An 18,086-nucleotide genomic window follows, 5' to 3' on the forward strand; every position below is an offset into this window, starting at 1 on the left:
TGGGCTTGCTGTGGAGCTGGGACAGGTTTCTGCCCCTGTTTTCCATCAGTGGAATGAGGGATTGGAGCCGTTGTTCTCTAACGATGCTGGCAGGGCTGCTCTGTGGCAAAGGTCACCCCGACTGCAGTGAGGGCCTGATGGGTGAAGTAGGCGAGGCGGCTGGGCCTCAGATGCCCGTTGCAGGGCTTTAAGCCTTGCTGTGAGAGGCAGTTGGGAGCCATCAAAGACGTCCTGCCCTCGTGGCACTAGCACTCCAGCCCTGCCCCCTCTGTCACCCAGAAATCCTGTGCTACACCTTGGGGCTCCAGCTTCCTTCAGGTTGTCCCCGAACCTCATGGCTTCGCTTGCCTGTGTTCTCAGAGAGTACCTCAACACTTGTGACTCATGGTGGAAGCATGAGGTGTCAGGCCAGGCTGCAGAGTGGCTCAAGCCGGAGACCTTGACTCCCCCCACCACCCTCCTACCCCACGCTGCACTGTCTGGTTTAACTTCAAGGAGGGCTGGTGCTTTTGATCCCTGAGCCAGTGGGGAGTGTGTCAGGAACTGCAAGCAGTGATGCCAGTTCTGGCCTGACTTCTAAGCCTCCTGGGCTCTTGGAAGGGGCCCAAGCTATGCCATCTGGGATTTCCCCGGGCACCTCTGGGCAAGGGCTGAGACCGTCCATCGCTGAGCAGCCCAGGGATGAAAGCCACTCCATCTGCCCCCTGGGGGGACCCAGTGCAGTGGGCGAGTTAGATCAGCCACACAGGCAGTGCTGTGCAGCGGCTACCAGCACTGCCGTGAATCAGGCAATCTGGGCTGCTCGGGGACTGGGTGACCTTGTGTGAGTGGTGTCAACTCTCCAGGCTTGTTCCTCATCCGTCCCCAGGGGATTGTGAGAGCTGAGGTCATGTCCCTAGGGTGTCTGGTACACAGTCGTCAGAGTTACTGCCAAATTCATTACCGTGGTATGTGCTAGCCAGGGCAGGTGGGAGCGCTTCTGGAGAAGAGGCTGAGCCACAACCTTGTGAGGGACAAGAGGCACATCCGGGGAAGCTTCAAGAAGAGGTGACCTGCGAATTGGGCTCTGAAAGAGTCTGCCTGCTGGAGAGGTGGAGGAAAGGGAGAGCGCAGGCAGAGGGTGTGTTTGGAGAAAGCGAGGAGTTCAGTGCGTGCTGAGGCCAGTGAGCGGTAAGACTGCAAGGATTCATTGAGGCGAGAGTCTAGGCCTTGCGTACCAGGCTCGGGAGGGTGATGGGGAGCCATGGGAGGTTCTTGAGCAGGAGAGAGGCATCTGGAGACTGTGTTTCAGGCAGATTAGCCTGGCAGTGGCAAAACAGCCTGGAGGCAGGAAAAGCCTCCAGCCTGAGGTTTTGTGTCTCAGCTCTGCTCTTTTCCAGCTGGTGACCTTGGGCCAATCTGTTTCCCTTTTGTGTCTTGGTTTCCTTATTTGTAAATGGGGCTTATAATAGAGCCGTGAGGATTAAATGAGATAACATTTGGAAAGTGTTCAAGTTGTGTTGGGCCACAGCAATTGCCTGGTTATCGTGTGGGGCAGATTGGAGGGGCAGAGAGCAGAGCTGGGGGATAAGGAGGATGCTGGGTCAGGGTCCTGGGGAGACACACTGAAGATGGGCTGAGAGGCCTCGGGAGGGAGGAGAGCCATGGGCAGAGACAGGTCGTACTTCACAGAGGAGAGCGCTGGCCTTGGAGTCCAGCAGGCCTGGTGTGAATCTCTGTGCCAGTACTTCCTAGCTGTGAAGCCCAGGAGAGCCCCCTGATTTCCCCGTGTCTCAGCCTTCCTTATTTGTAAAATGGGCCTGCTGACCTCCACTGCTCAGGGCCTTGTTGAGGAGGCAGCAGGGGCACCAGGCTCCTGGGAGACACCGCTAAGTGCACTTTGAGCCTGAAACTGGCAGGAAGGGCAGAGGGAGCAGAGGATGGGGCTGGAAGGAGAGAGCACACGACAGGAAGAGGGGAAAGGCGAGGGGGATGGGGGATGTTCTCTGGTAATTAGAACGTTTGAACTTCAAAAAAGTTAATTAATGATGAAGCTGCTGCTGGAGCCAGGCTCAGGCTCGAAGGGGGCCCTGGCAGCGACTGAAATTAATTACAGGCTATGGCAGGAGAGTGGCAGTGGGGTGAGGGGACAGGGAGGAGCAGGGCTGGGGCCAGGAGGAGCTGAGGAGTGGCCACGAGGAGGCAGCATCCCAAAGTGGGCAGGGCTGGGGATGGGAGGGAGGATGTTGCCATGGAAACCAGGTCACCTCTCCCACTCCTCTCTGGGTGGGGTCCTGCTGAGGGTTTGGCTGGTGTGGCTACATCCCAGCTAAGGGCAAGGGCTTTGAAATGGAGGGGTGAGGGGTTTGCTTGGAGACACTCCCGAGTCCCCGGATGTTGGAGTGAGCAGGGCCCGTAGAGATTTACAGTAGCACACCCCCTTACCCACAGGGGACACATTCTGAGACCCCCAGTGGATGCCTGAAGCCACAAATAGCACTGAACCCTATATTTACTGTGTTTTTCCCCTATACCTATATACCTGGATAAAGTTTAATTGATAAATCAGGCATTGTAAGAGATGAGCAGCAACCAATAATAAAATAGAACAATCAGGCCGGGTGCGGTGGCTCATGCCTATAATCCTAGCACTTTGGGAAGCTGAGGCGGGCAGATCACAAAGTCAGGAGATTGAGACCATCCTGGCCAACATGGTGAAACCCTGTCTCTACTAAAATACAAAAAAATTAGCCAGGCATGGTAGCACGTGCCTGTAGTCTCAGCTGCTCAGGAGGCTGAGGCAGGGGAATCGCTTGAACCTGGAGATGGAGGTTGCAGTGAGTCGAGATCACGCCACTGCACTCCAGCCTGGCGACAGAGCAAGACGCTGTCTCTAAATAAATAAATATAAAAAATAAAATAAAATAAAATAGAACAATTAGGCTGGGCACAGTGGCTCACGCCTGTAATCCCAGCACTTTGGGAGGCCGAGGCGGGTGGATCACCTGAGGTCAGGAGTTCAAGACCGGTCTGGCCAACATGGTGAAACCCCGTCTCTATTAAAAATACAAAAGATTAGCTGGGTGTGGTGGCAGGCGCCCGTAATCCCAGCTACTTGGGAGACTGAGGCAGGAGAATCACTTGAGCCCAGGAGGCAGAGGTTGCAGTGAGCCAGGATCTCACCATTGCCCTCCAGCCTGGGCAATAAGAGTGAAACTCCGTCTCAAAAAAAAAAAAAAAAAAAAAAAAAAAAAGAACACGTACAATAATCATGTACGATAATCAAAGTTATGTGAATGTGGTCTCCCTCTTTCTCTCTCTCAAAATTTCTTACTGTACCGCACTCATACCTAATTTTGGGCCACAGTGGACCATGGGTAACTGACACGGCAGATAGTGAGGGACAACTGTATCTGTTCATCCGACAGATGTTCACTGAGCCACCTACTAGATGTTAGGGCCGTGAGTGTAAAGTCCCTGTCCCCCTTGGAATGCAGATTAGAGCAGTGGCAGAGACAATGAGCGTGTCAGCAAGACAGTGGCAGGGCGTGAAGAGGGCGTGTGGCAGCTGGGGGTGATGAGGTTGGGTGGAGACTTCTCAGAGGAGGTGACCATGATGCTAGAAGCTCAGCCCTTGAAGTGGGAACAACACATGCAAAGACCCTGAGGTGGAGTGTCCTGATGTCACTCATTGTGTGTCCGCGGAGCGGCAGGAGCCAGTGAGGTCAGGGCGGAGGGAGATGGGGGGGCAGGGCGGAGGGAGATGGGGGGGCAGGGCAGAGAGAGATGGGGGGGCAGGGCGGAGAGAGATGGGGCAGGGCGGAGGGAGATGGGGGGGCAGGGCGGAGGGAGATAGGGGGCAGGGCGGAGGGAGATGGGGCAGGGCGGAGGGAGATGGGGGGCAGGGCGGAGGGAGATGGGGGGCAGGGCGGAGGGAGATGGGGTGTCAGGGCCCAAGGAGATGGGGTGTCAGAGTGGGGCCCTGCAGGCCAGGCAAGGGCTTCAAAGTTTGTGCTGAGAGAGCCCAGGAGCAAGGGCAGGGTTTTGTGCTGGGGAGGGAGGTGGTCTTGCTGATGTTTTTAACTGCCCACTGCTGCTGCAGGAAGGGTGGTTTGGGGGGGAGGCCAGGGCAGACCCAGGGTGCCGATGGGGAGGCTCCTGGTCATCCGGTGTAGGACCTCCAGGTTCAGAGACAGGGAGGGGCTTGCCGAAGACCTCAGAGCCAGTCAGTGCTGGGACTGGAGTTCAAATGCAGGTCTCCTGGCTTCGTTGTCTTGTTTGCTGCTTTTACTGCATGAGAGCCCCTGTTTCCTGACACTCAGTTTCTGGGGGAGGAAAGGGGGTTGCATAGGTGGGGTGTGGTGAGTTCCATCAGCATCTCTCCTCTTACAGAAGGAGAACCTACTCCTGACTCCAGTCATTGCCTGTTAAGGTCAGTCAGGCTGCATGGTCTGGAAGTTCACCTGGGTGTCTGACTTCAGTCATTCATACTATGTGCGGCTCAAGTCCATTTCATCCTGGGTTGCCTCTTTTCAAGTGGGCACAAATTTTCTGAGGCCCCGGGACTCAGTCAACTGGAGATCCCCGTTGGGGAGATCTGAGCAGGCTTCGGATTTCTCATTGGTATGACAGGCGGGGGCTGGGAGTGACACAGCCCTGAGCTCCTTGAGGCCTGACCTCCCTGGTCCTGTGACTGGGAGGATAGAGAGTGGCGGGACTGAACACTGCGGGCTGTGTCCTAAGGATGGGTAGGAGATGGCCCGGGAGGGAGGGAGGAGGGCATTCGTGGAAGGGCTCTCAGCAGTGGTGAGGAGAGCAGCCTGGCCAGGTGCAGGAGGGGAGCCCATTCACCCCAGCTGCAAGCTGTGCCCAGAGGCCCTGCCCAAGGCCAGGTTCACAGCCGGCTCTGGATCCCCTCCGCGGCAGGAGACCTTCTGCCTGGCCAGGACTGAGGGGGCCCAGCCCCACCCCCTGTGGTGCAGGCCTGGGCTGGGCTTGGTGCAGATGTTTTGGAGTTAGGTGATGAGCCCTACCTGAGCCCTAACCCTGGCAGTGGGCAAGGAGAGAAGGACGGGGCCATCCAGCCAATCTCAGCCCCACTGGAGGGCCCTCTGCGGGCTCCAGACCCAGACCTTGGCAGAGATGGAGGGAACATGGGTCAGGCGAGGGAAAGGTGGTTAGAGGAGGCAGTGACAGTCAGAGGGTGGTAGTTGGGGTGGAGAGGCTGGGATAGCCCAGAGTTCCCTGACAGCCAGGCTTCCGGGAACCTCTCCCTTCCCTGGGCCTGAGGGGAGCTCTCAGGCTGGGGCAAGGAGTGGGGTCCTGCAACTGGGGGCCTAGTGGATTTGGCGCATATGGCCATCTCTGTTGTGATAGGGGCAGACTGGCACCACAGGCTTTGAGCTGTTTAAGGGATGGCACCCAGAGGGAGAAGAATGAGGAATGGGGTGTATGACTGCCTGTGTGTGTGGTGGGTTGCGGGTATTACACTCTAGGGTGCACCCCAGCCCCCACGGGCGGTCCCATCTGCTGCTTTGTCCTTGACTTGGTGTGCACATGGTTTGAATGTGTCAGCATGCTGGTGATCCTGCTGAACTGCGTGACACTTGGCATGTACCAGCCGTGCGACGACATGGACTGCCTGTCCGACCGCTGCAAGATCCTGCAGGTGAGCCGGCCGCCCCGCCCCGCCCCGCCCCGGCCTCATCCTCCAGGACCCGGCCTATGCCCCGCCCACTCCACACCCCCGCCCCGTGTCTTGGCCTTGCCCCGCCCACTCCATGCCCCGCCCGTGCTCCGTGCCCTTCCCTGTCCTGCGCTGCCCCACCAAGTGCTGCCGCACTCAGCCTCCATCAGCCGCACTCACTTGGCTGACCCTTCCTCACTCCCAGCTGGTCTTACCTATTGCCCTTTGGATCCTCTCTTCCCTTTATCTCTCCTCTCCACCTTGGAGCCTCTACCTTAGTCCAGGCCTCAATCTTCTCCCACCCGGGTGCCCCCACCAGCCTTCTCCTGCACCCCCCACATGCACACCTGCAAAGCACAGTGACCCCGACTCTCCTCTGCCTACAACCTGCACAACCTGCACTTCCTCCCCCGTGCTCTTGGAGTAGAGGCCGAGTTCACACCCCTCCCTAGACGCCCTTTAGGAGCGGGCCTCTAGTTTTACATTCTGTTATCTCCTGAGGTCCTGGGGTTGGGCTTGACCTTTGGTACCTGACATAACCCCGTGCAGAGCATGTATACGGGTAGCACAGATGTTAGGGTTGTACCCATTTTACAGATGTGGAAACACTCGGTGCCTCTCCCTGGGAAAGCCAGATTCCTCCCGGGAGGCATTGCTTTCTGCCTCTTGGGTTTTTTTTTTTTTTTTTTTTTTGAAACGGAGTCTCGCTGTGTCACCCCAGGCTGGAGTGCAGTGGCGCGATCTCGGTTCACTGCAAGCTCCTCCTCCCGGGTTCACGCCATTCTCCCACCTCAGCCTCCTGAGTAGCTGGGACTACAGGCGCCCGCCACCACGCCCAGCTAATTTTTTGTATTTTTAGTAGAGATGGGGTTTCACCGTGTTAGCCAGGATGGTCTCGATCTTCTGACCTTGTGATCCACCTGCCTCGGCCTCCCAAAGTGTTGGGATGACAGGCTTGAGCCACCGCGCCCGGCCTCTGCCTCTTCGGTTTCTATAGGACTCAGTAGCTCCCAGGCAGCACTGGACCAGAGTCTCCCCGGGCACTTGGTAAAAATCCAGACCCCTGAGCCCATCTCAGACCTGCTGAAGCAGAATTTCTGGGTGAGTCTGGGGTCCGAGTGGGTAACAAGCTCCTCAGCAGCCCTGAGCCCCAGGCCTGGTTAGTGTCATGGTGAGTTCACTGAACAAGCACCTCTGTGTCCTCACCACTGGCCTAGCCCTGGCACACAGTAGGTATGTGGCACCTGTTTGTTAAATTCAGTCGGCTGCAGCCCTCACTAATCCTGGAAACAGGAATTCCGCCCAGGCCCCGCCCTCAGGAAGCATAATCTCATAGCCTCCTTTGCGGGCAGAGGAAGGCAACACTGAGGCCTGTGCCTGGGGGCTACTTTGAGACAGCTGCTTCCATGGGGGCTTTGGGGTCAGACCCACCGGAGTTTCAATCCTGGTTCTGCCACTTATCTGCTGTGTGACCTGTGGGGCAAGTTGCTTAACCTCTCTGAGTCTCTGTTTCCTCACCTGTAAAATGGGACTACCCATGGGGTCCTTGGGAGAATTAGGAGAGAGAATGGGGGTCAAGTGTGTAGCCAGTGCTTGGTAATTATTAGGGAGAATATGGGACAGCCCCTCACCCCACCCCCACCTGGGGCTCTTCTATCTGTCCCCAGGCTTAGGGAACAGATAGAACGGGCTGTATGACCTTGGGCAAACTCATTCCCCTCTCTGGGCCACAGTCTCCTCATCTATGAAATGACTGCATTGGACTGGGATCACTGAGGTTCTCCTCCTGCCCAGGAGGAGTTTCTGGGTATTTCCCAAGCCCCTTGCATCCATGCGGTGTCCCCACCTCACACTGTGGCTGCAACCCCTGGGCCCTGCTCTGCAACCTCACCCTGTCCCTTGCTTCCCTCCTCCTGCCCCTGCAGGTCTTTGATGACTTCATCTTTATCTTCTTTGCCATGGAGATGGTGCTCAAGATGGTGGCCCTGGGGATTTTTGGCAAGAAGTGCTACCTCGGGGACACATGGAACCGCCTGGATTTCTTCATCGTCATGGCAGGGTAGGTAGCGCCCGCCAGGCAGGTCCTAGCCTCTGGTGCACACCAGGCATAATTGAGAGAATCCAGGGCTTCTTGCCGATGGCGATGAAGGGGGATCACGGTGGTGCGTGGGACCCTCCTGGACCCCTGGGCTGGGAGGAATGATGGACAGACAGACATTCTTTTCTCCCTTCCTAAGTTGTGCGTCCTCCAGCACTGCCAGCGGATACTGGGTGTGTTTATGCTAATTAATGATATGACCTTGAGAGAGGCACTGATGCTCTCTAAGCTTTCATTTCCTCATCTGAAAAGGGGAATAACAATAGTAGCTGCGTCAAAATGAGCACCCAATAAATGCTAGCTGTTAGGATTGCTATCCTGGATCTCTCGTCATGCCAGAGACCGAGCACAGACTGTGGTTATTTCTACCGAGACACAAGCTGCCGTCAGGGACAGGCCTGGTTACAGCTGAGCAGATCTGGAGCATCTCGGACCCTGCTCTGGGCCTTGTGCCTGCTTTCCTGGGTCAAACCCATCCATGCATTCATCCACCAACCAGGGACTGAACAACTTGCTCCCCAGTGTTGGCGCCGTCCTAGCTGCTGGGGGCAAGGAGGAGAGCAAGCCAGACACAGGCCTTGTCCTTCCTCCTCCTGTCTCGGGGAGGCACCCACCTGCTACACCAGTGGGTGTGCCTTCACACACGGGGACCAGGGCGCTGGGCAAAGCATGTGGTTTGCTGAGAGCATTTAACACAGGAGCCTGACTGAGCCAAGCTGGGGACTTGGGGGCTCGAGAGCTTCCTGAGGAGGTGACACGGGAGAGCTGAAGGATGAGGAGACATTAACCGTGCCCAGGAGTGGGTCGTTATTAGGGCAGAGGAGAGAGAAAAAGGCTGGAGGCTGTAAGTGTGTGTGCGAGAGAGGATGTGTGAGTGTGTGTGTCAGTGTATGTGTGCGACCTCGTGTGTAGAATGCTATCGAGGAGGTGTGACCTTTTTGATTCAGTAGACGCATGGCTGAGACGGGCAATCAGGGTGTAAGAATCCCATCAAGTATCTGCTAAATTCCACAGATATGTTCTGAAGTGAGGTGATTTGTTTCACTAGGGTTTTAAAAAAGTTACACCTCTTCTAAGCTTGCTTGCCCTCTCGCTTTCTCTGCCTGCCTGCCTGCCTTCCTTCCTTCTTTCTTTCTCTCTCTCTCTCTTTCTTTTGCCTGCCCTTCCTTCCTTCCTTCCTTCCTTCCTTCCTCCTTCCCTTCCTCCCTCCCTCCCTCCCTTCCTCCCTTCCTCCCTCCCTCCCTTCCTCCCTCCCTTCCTCCTTCCTTCCTTCTTTTTTTGAGATAGGGTCTCACTCTGTCACCCAGGTTGGAGTGTGGTGATGAAATCACAGCTCACTGCCGCCTTGACTTCCTAGGCTCAAAGGATCCTTCCACCTCAGCCTCCTGAGTAGCTGGGACTGCAGGCATGTGCTACCAACCCTGGCTAATTTTTCTTTTCTTCTCTATAGAGACAGTGTCTCACTATGTTGCCCAGGCTGGTCTTGAACTCCTGGGTTCAAGCTATCCTCAGCCTCCCAAAGTGCTGGGATTACAGGTGTGAGCCACCGCACCTGGCCTCTAAGCATCTTTTCTCAATCACTGTATTCCGTTTTACAAACACATTGTCAACAGTCACTTAGACCTATATGGAAGCTACTCTGGTTTCCTGTGGTTTCCTGAGCACTGTATCCTCCTCTTAGTCACGTTCTTCATTTTCATTCTTTTTCTGGTTTGGCTGGAGAACATCTTTAAAGTAGTTTTTTTTTTTTTTTTTTTAAAGAAAAGGTGTTTGGACAGTGTCATTTTTCAATCTTGCCTGTCCAAACATATATTCCTTTGATCTTTGAGTGTGGACAGTTATTTGTGCTGTTGTAGAGTCAGAACACTGCACACATCCTGCCATTCAAACCTACACTATAGTATTGCAGGTGAGTCCAGTACAGATCTGGTTCCTCTTTCTTGGAAGATGATCTTCTTTTTCCTCACTAGAAGCTTGTGGGCTTTTCTCTTTACCTTCAGAATCAGACCTTCCTCTAGGGAAGATCTAAGTGGGACTGTAGAGAACTCAAGACTGGTGCTTTTGGCCAGGTGCAGTGGCTCACCCCTGTAATCCCAGCATTTTGGGAGGCCGAGGCAAGAAGGTTCCTTGAGCCTAGGAGTTTGAGACCAGCCTGGGCAACATGGTGAGACCCCATCTCTACAAAAAATAAAAAATTAGCCGGGTGTGGTGGTACACTCCTGTAGTCCCAGCTACTCAAGAGGCTGAGGCTGGAGGCTGGGCTCCTTGAGCCCAGGAGGTTGAGGCCGCAGTGAGCAGTGATCGTGCCATTGCACTCTAGTCTTCAACAAAGCAAGACCCTGTCAAAAAAAAAACCAAAAAAAAAAACTTTTTTTTTTTGCTTTCATGCTCTCCTTCATCTCAGAAGAAAGTTCTTCCATCTCTTCTTTGGCTATGGCCCATTATTCTCTGCTGTCTCCTTCTGGAATTCATGTCATATAGATGTTTCTGTCCTCTATCTTTTGTCCATGTCTTTCCCCTTTTCTTTCACAGATTTTGTTTGTAATATGAGAAATCTTTGACTCGGGCTTCTGAATCACAAGTGGGCTTTTCAGCAATGTCCTTTCCCCTATTTACTGCCCCTATGGAATAATTCATTTCCTCAGTGTCTTTTTAATTCTCAAGAACGCTTCTTGTTTTTGGATTTCTTGTTTTTCAGAGTACCTTATGCCTGTTCTTGTTTTATGGATGCCTGCTCTTGTTTGATAAATACAATATTCACCTGAATCTCCTTATATACTAATTAGGCTTCTTAAAAGTCTTTTCATGATTCTGGAAGTAACCCTGTATCAAAGTATAATTTCTGAAAAGGTAAAAAAAAAAGTGACCCTTACACAAATCTTAGAATGAACGTATACGGCAGATTTATCCAGCTCGTTAAGGAGTAGGGACTCAGCAGATGGTAATCAGCAGAATTAGGAAAACAGACATTGGAGAAAGAATGTAGGAAGAAAGTGAGATTAGAGTCTAAGCTGGTTAATAACCTACAGGGTAATAAACCATAACCTTTGGAGTTATCTTTTGGGCAGAAATCACATACATCTCTGCCAGATAAAAATCTACAAGTTAAAATGTAACTTCACAGCATCCAGACCTTTAGTGAACAGGACATTGTGAATCAAACAAAGGTATATTCTCCCTGGATAATGAAATAATCTTTAAGTGGCCTGTTAAATTATGCTTCAAAATGACATTGTGAGAAATAGTGCCCTCCTTTTGCTGTATTTCCAAGTTCTAGGATAATTTTTCCTAACTCTTGTTTCAGGGAAGTCATTTGTTCTGCTGGCTCCACTGACTGACTCCCATGGGCACCCCCACGCTGCCCTTTTGACTTGAAGCATTCTGTATTGCTTAGCGATTCTTTCCTGTCTGCTCATATTTATAAATAAAGACGATGAGGCTCTAAGCTGAGCAGGGTGAAGAGCTGCCTAGCTTCAGCATCGTGGCGAGCTCTCAGTTTGACATCTTCTTTTGGTCCTTGAGATGGGGGCTGGATGAGGCGAGGTCTGCAGGCCAGCATCCTTGGGAGATCAGGGAGGGCTGGGCATGGGGCTGACATGCAATGTGTGCAGTCACACAGGGCCCCACGCTTGGGTCTGTACTCTGCTGTCACTATTTTGAAATTCTTAATCATTTATGAACAAGGGGCCCTGCATCTTCACTTTGCACCAAGCCCCACAATGATGTAGGTGGTCCTGGCTGAGGGATAGATGCAAAGGAGACTTTTTTTGAGACAGTTTCATTCTGTCACCCAGGCTGGAGTGCAGTGGTGTGATCCCAGCTTACTGCAGCCTCACCCTCCCTGGACTCAGGTGATCCTCCCACTTCAGCCTCCCAAGTAGCTGGGACTACAGGCACATGCCCCATGCCTGGCTAATTTTTTTTTTTTTTTTACTTTTTAATTTTTTTGTAGAGACAAGGTCTCACTATGTGACCTCCTGGGTTCAAGTGATCCTCCCACCTTGGCCTCTCAAAGCGCTGGGATTACAGGTGTGGCCACAACCTCAGCTGACTTTTTTGCTAGAGTCATGAGCACTCTCACTGCCCAGCTATATGCTGGATTCGGGAACTCAGGTGAACAGGACCACCCCGTGCTCAAGGTTGTTCCCATCCTTTGTGCCCAGGGATGGCGTGGGTGGAGAGGACAGGACGGGGAGTCACAACCCTGGCTCCAGAGCCCAGCCCTCCAGTCCCCCTCTCACCCAAGACCCATCCCCAGAGCTGCCCACCCATCCCCCCCAGTCCCACCCAGGCCTGGTGCTATAAATGTTCTGTTTCCCCAGTAACCGGCCTATTTCCTCCCTTCCTCTACCTCCCCTTCCCCAAATTAATTACTAGCTCTTTCTTCAAGCTGTGGAGGCAGACATAGCACCTCCGAGTTGGAAGGTTTCTTAGAGGTCACGGCCTTCATCTCCACATCTGGTGTAACCCTCATGGCAGGTGTGTCTGAGACTGGGGCCTGCCTGTGTTCCCAGGCTGCCCCTGCAGGGAGCGCAGTGCCTCACCAGGTGGCTGGTCTCAAACTAGGACATCCAAATGCACTAGAAAGCTCTTTCTTTCATGGAGCTGAAACTGGTCTTCCTGTGGCTCCCACCGGATGGTACCATTCATTCATTCATTCATTCATTCATTCATTCACTAAATTGACCTTTACTGAGCATCTACTACATGCCAGGCCTTGGGCAGAGCAGTGGGGGCATGAAGATGAACAAGACAGGCCCTTTGTGATTTCATGGAACTTTCAGTTTGGAAAACAGAAATAAAACACATCACCACAGCTAAAGTCTAAATTGGGATCCATGCTGTTGTTAGGAAGCATAGAGGGCCATCAGGTCATGCAATGGGGTCCTGCTTTTGAATGGGGGGGGTGTCACTGTATGTCACCCTGAGGGACAGACCTGGGGTAGGTAAGAGCTGGCCAGGCAGAGAGCTGGGGGAAAGGGAGTTTCAGGCAGGGGGGAAGCATGCAGGAGGCCTGAGGGGGTGCATGAGGAAGGGAAAGGTGAGTGACAGGGGATGCTGGAGCCCAGGGTTTCTGTGGGGTGGGTGCTAAGAGATGAGGCCAGAGAAGGGGCAAGGGCTTGATTGCACAGGCAAGGTCCAGAGGCTGCAGGGATGGTGTCACTGACAAACTCACAGCTGTCCTTCAGAAGTTGGGGGGTGGTTCCTGTCCTCCTCAAGTCTCCCCTTCCAGATGAAATGTCCCCAGCCCTCCCACTGTTTGTCAAAGGACAGCGTTCATCCCTCACCTGCTGGACTCGCTTCAGGCTGTCTCTGTCCCTGGCAGGAGAACGGGATCCCACCCTCCCAATGACAGCTTATGGGGTAGAGAGAATGGGCTGCCCTCGCCCCAGTGATGTGTGGGATTGCGGTGACCTGGGGAGTGGCCATGCTCCCTTTTGCCATCAGGTCATGTTCACTCTCCAAACCAGGTCTCTCCCACCCTGGAACTAAAAGTCGGTGATTTTTAAAACCCACGTGACAAACGTTGCACTTACTGCTGTTGATTTCGTCTCACTGTGGCCTCTTGGAGTCCCGAGGCAGCCACTCACTCCATGTGCTTCCTGTACTCGCACAGCTCAGGATAGTGAGTCCTGTGGCACCGCACTAGACTCTTCCAGTGTGTGACAAAGCCCCTGTCATCATGTCTATTTGTGTTTGTTTGAACCCAACTCTTTTATTTATTATTATTTTTTGAGACAGGGTCTTTCTCTGTTGCCCAGGCTGGAGTGCGGTGGCGCCATCTTGGCTCACTACAACCTCAGCTTCCCAGGTTCAAGCAATTGTCATGCCTCAGCCTCCCGAGTAGCTGGGATTACAGGCATGTGCCGCCATGCCTGGCTAAGTTTTGTATTTTTAGTAGAGATGGGGTTTCACCATGTTGGCCAGACTGGTCTTGAACTCCTGACCTCAAGTGATCCCCCCTCCTCGGCCTCCCAAAGTGCTGGGATTACAGGCATGAGTCACTATGTCTGGCCAATCCCAACTCTTTGTCTTATCATTTAAGCTACACTTTTCTGCCTCTGTCCATTAGGAGGTCATGAACTATTCAATCACATTCTTGCTGAACTTGAGACGTTCTTTATCTATGTATCTCCCTTGGTGCATCATGCTGGTAATTCTATCTCCTCCCCCAACCAGAAACAAAATGGCCATTGCCACCTGTGGGGAGGGGCCTGGGCACTTCTGTTAAAAGCCTCCCCAAGAATTCTGATGTCTGGTCTCTGGGGGTGAGCCAGGGGTGGAGGGTGAGGCTACTGGGATCTCTCCAGAATGAGGCTTGCCAAGGACATGGCTGATGTGGGCCCTGTCTTGGATGAGTACAGAGAACAGGAGGTGCCTCACATCTGAAAGACTTCGAAAGCTTCTGACTGTGTGGAGAATGGAACAGCTGAGTGCAGGGTGTGCACAGATCAGGAACGGGAACCGCCCCACTCCCTAAACACATGCACAGCCTTTCACCCCTTCTCAATGCTCCTCCAACATCAGGGAGCAGCAGGATCACTGGGGCATGTGTTAAAAAGCAGATTTCTGGCCTTAGCTCAGGGATCCACTACCAGCAGGCATGGCAGAGCCTAGAAATCTGCATTTTAACCAAATGCCCAGGTGGCCCTGATGTGGTCTGTGGGCCACCTATGGAGAAACTACAGCTCATTCGACTGTCACAACAGCCCCTAATCAGGAGCACTGAAAGGTAGAGGTCATGATTCCCAGTCTGGGAACCGCAGGAAGGGGAAGAGAGATAGGGAGGGCTCCATCTCTGCATCTGTGTCCAGGATTTGAATAATTCTCATGACAGGTAGAAGTACTTTATGAACAGAACAGTGGGAACTCTATGTAAGAAGTTCTGTGATTGGCCGGGCACTGTGGCTCATGCCTATAATCCCAGCACTTTGGGAGGCTGAGGTGGGCAGATCACCTGAGGTCAGGAGTTTGAGACCAGCCTGGCCAACATGGTGAAACCCCATCTCTACTAAAAATACAAAAATTAGTCCGGGTGCGGTGGCTCACACCTGTAATCACAGCACTTTGGGAGGCCAAGGCAGGTGGGTCACCTGAGGTCAGGAGTTCGAGACCAACATGGTGAAACCCTGTCTCTACTAAAAATACAAAAAAATTAGCTGGGCGTGGTGGCGGACACCTGTAATCCCAGCTACTCAGGAGGCTGAGGCAGGAGAACTGCTTGAACCCAGGAGGCGGAGGTTGCCATGAGCCCAGATCGCACCACTGCACTCCAGCCTTGGCAACGAGAGTGAAACTCCATCTCCAAAAAAAAAAAAATACAAATACAAATTCAAAAATTAGCCGGGCGTAGTGGCACGCACCTGTAGTCCCAGCTGTTTGGGCGGCAGGAGAATAGCTTGAACCGGGCGGTAGAGAGGTTGCAGTGAGCCAAGATTGCACCCCTGTATTCCAGCCTGGGAGACAGAGTGAGCCTCAGTCTCTAAAAAAGAACTTCTGTGATCACCCAATCCAGTGGTGTGTGTCAATTGTTCCAGCTACTCGGGAGGCTGAGGTGGGAGGATATCTTGAGCCCAGGAGTTAGAGATCAGTCTGGGCAACATAACGAGAACCTATCTCTTCAAAACATTTTTTAAAAAAGAGTTTCTATGATCATTAATAGTATTAATAAAGTAATATTAGTAACTTAGCACCTTGGCTAGAGGGTGAGAAGGAGAGGCTGGGTTAGGACTTGTATCCTGGGCTGAGTGCAGTGACTCTTGCCTGTAATCCCAGCACTTTGGGAGGCCGAGGTGGACGGATCGCTTGAGCTCAGAAGGTTGAGACCAGCCTGGGCAACATGGTGAAACCACAGCTGAAAAAAAAAAAAAAAAAATGTGCGTCTATAGTCCCAGTTACTCAGGAGGCTGAGGTGGGAGGATTGCTTGAGCCTGGGAGGCGGAGGTTGCAGTGAGCCAAGATTGCGCCACTACACTGCAGCCTGGGTGACAGAGTGAGATCCTGTCTCAAAAAAAAGAAAAGAGAAAAAAAAATTTATTGTACCCAGGAAACATGGTCTCTGGAATGCTGGGAACAGCTTCTCCACCCTGACTCTTACAGACTCTTGGGAAACAAAAAGCCACTAAGAATTGTTCCTCAGCTCTGGGCTAGGGCTTTCTAGAAAGATCAGGCAGGTATGTCCCTGCTGAGGTTGCTGGCTGAGAGTTCCTTTTTTCCAAAGTGTCCCATCAGTGGGACTTTTAAAGGCAAAGGTAATTTAATTCTCTGATGCCTCCTCTAGGAGTGTGATAAAAATAAGGACACTGACTGCTGAGTGCTCACATGGTGCATCATCCTGTTGAATGGTCAGATAAGCCCTGTGAGGGCTGTGGTCAGTTCCATCTCACAGATGAGGCAGTGACAGGAGTAACTTGCCTGAGGTCACAGGCTGGTAAGGGGCAGAGTCAGGAGTTGAACCCAGGGAGCTTAGCTCTGCCAATTCCACCAGGATTGGGTCCTGGTTCAGTGTGACTTGCGGGGTGTATTTGTCAGGGATGCATCTGGCTGCAAGTAATAGAAAACCCAACCAACAGTGGTTCAGGCAAATCCTGAATCCGTTTTTTTTCTGACATAACACAAAATTCTGGTTACTGGTGATAGTTCTGCAGTGTGGGGGCTGACATCCTTGTGATTTTCCAGGCCTTTCTTTCATGGTCACAAGGCAGCCGGTGAAGCCGTGGGTGTCATGTCTGAATTAAAGACAGGAAGGAAGGGTGAAGAGTGACAGGGCATGTCCACTTGGATCAGGAAAATGAGATTTTCTTTCCGGGATCCTTCCCTTCCCTAGTGCATTTGGCCAGAACTGGGTCTGATGGACACCTGAGTGGCAGCAAGGCTAGGAAAGCAGAAAGCGTCATTGAACTTGGCTAAATCAAACAAGAGTTGTTCCTTGGGTTCAGGCAAGATCACAAGAGAGAGAACGCACATCATGGGGGCACTCCGAGTCAGCCACATTCCTCTCCTCGAGCCTCAGTTTCTTCACCCACCCTCTGCCAAAGCTGTGGCTCTACCATGTCTGCAAGCCCTGGTTAGAGCTTCTGGACCTCTGCCTGCGCTGGCTGGGCAGGCGCAGGGGCAGGGCTCTGTTGAGATCTCTAACGTCAATACCAACCTATGCAAGCTCCACAGAGCCCAGCACCTGTCAGCAGATCCTGCTGTGGTCATGGGGATCAGAAGGCAATCACTTGGATGCCCAGAAGCCTTTGGAGCTGGCCTTCCTGCACAGCTCTGTGTGCACTATTGGTGGGTAAGGGAAGCCCTTCAAATGTCTTGAAGCCCAGGGCACCCTTCTGGTGTTGTCATTGACTTTACACTCTGATCTATCCTGGACTTACAGGTCTGTCTGCCCTGCGGCTGTGGATGCTCAGATGCACTGGGTGCTCTGAGGGCAGGGCCAAGGCGAGTCATCATCCTGAAGTCCCCAGAGCTGTGGAGGCATCATTACATGTTTGTTTCCCGTCTGTTGCACCCAGGCTCTAAAGAGCTGGGGAGAGGATATCTGGAGCCATTTTCTTTAAGCTGAGCTGCCGTTGGGTGGGCGTGGACCGGGTAAGGTTCCAGTAGGAACCTTAGTGTGTTTTTCTCATTTGCATATGGGATGGGGTGGGTGATGGTCACTGTGGAGGCTCGTTTCCATGGAAACAGGATGGTAGCTGCCATGTGTGATGTTGGGGGAAGTCACCAGAGATTCTCTGGCCACGGGCTGAGGTGCCTGACATGAGTCAATCAGGAATCGGGAAGGACTATCTCTGTTACATGGGACGGAAACTCTGAACCTGGTTTATGGGAGTCAACTGTCTCCTTTACTGAAAAGCCAAGGGGTCTCCAGCTTCAGGGCCCGCTTGCTCTGGAATCCTGAAAAATGTCTCTAGATGGTGTGTGCTCCTATCCCACAGCTCTGCTAGTCTGTGCTGACCTCCATCCCTGGAGCTCTCACGGTGGCAGGGTGGTGGCAGGCAGCTCGGGGCTCAGAGCCTACTCCCTCCAGTTCAGACACACCTTTCCTTTCCTAGCAGTTCCAACCAGTCCTGGAACTGAGCCTCTTTGGCTTGGATTGGCTGGTGTGGGGCATGTGCTCATTCCTAAGCCAATCACTGAGGGTGGGGTGGGCAGAGCTCCTATAGGCCAGACGGAGGTGAAGGCTCACCTCTGGCAGGATGTGTCAGCTGTGCCCCTATCATGTGGCTGAGGGTGGGGAGGCTGGTCAGGGAGGCTGGAAAGGGATGCTGGACAGGAAGGATCCCAGGCCAGGCCTTGTTACTCCTGGAGTTCACAAGGGCGCCC

At 53.1% G+C, this 18,086-nt stretch overlaps 1 protein-coding gene across 1 annotated transcript in view; it reads left to right on the plus strand.

Moving 5' to 3' along the window:
- The first annotated feature begins 5,531 nt into the window (after positions 1-5,531).
- The window catches only part of LOC129052671 (voltage-dependent T-type calcium channel subunit alpha-1I-like), a 52,007-nt gene continuing 39,452 nt past the window's right edge, over positions 5,532-18,086 (plus strand). The window contains exons 1-2 of the mRNA XM_054543485.2: positions 5,532-5,647; positions 7,591-7,724. Coding sequence (XP_054399460.2) covers positions 5,555-5,647; positions 7,591-7,724 — 227 coding nt within the window. The 5' untranslated portion in view covers positions 5,532-5,554. The remainder of the gene's footprint in view (positions 5,648-7,590; positions 7,725-18,086) is intronic.

This window comes from Pongo abelii, chromosome 23 (assembly GCF_028885655.2).
Source record: "Pongo abelii isolate AG06213 chromosome 23, NHGRI_mPonAbe1-v2.0_pri, whole genome shotgun sequence".
Lineage (NCBI taxonomy): Eukaryota > Metazoa > Chordata > Mammalia > Primates > Hominidae > Pongo > Pongo abelii.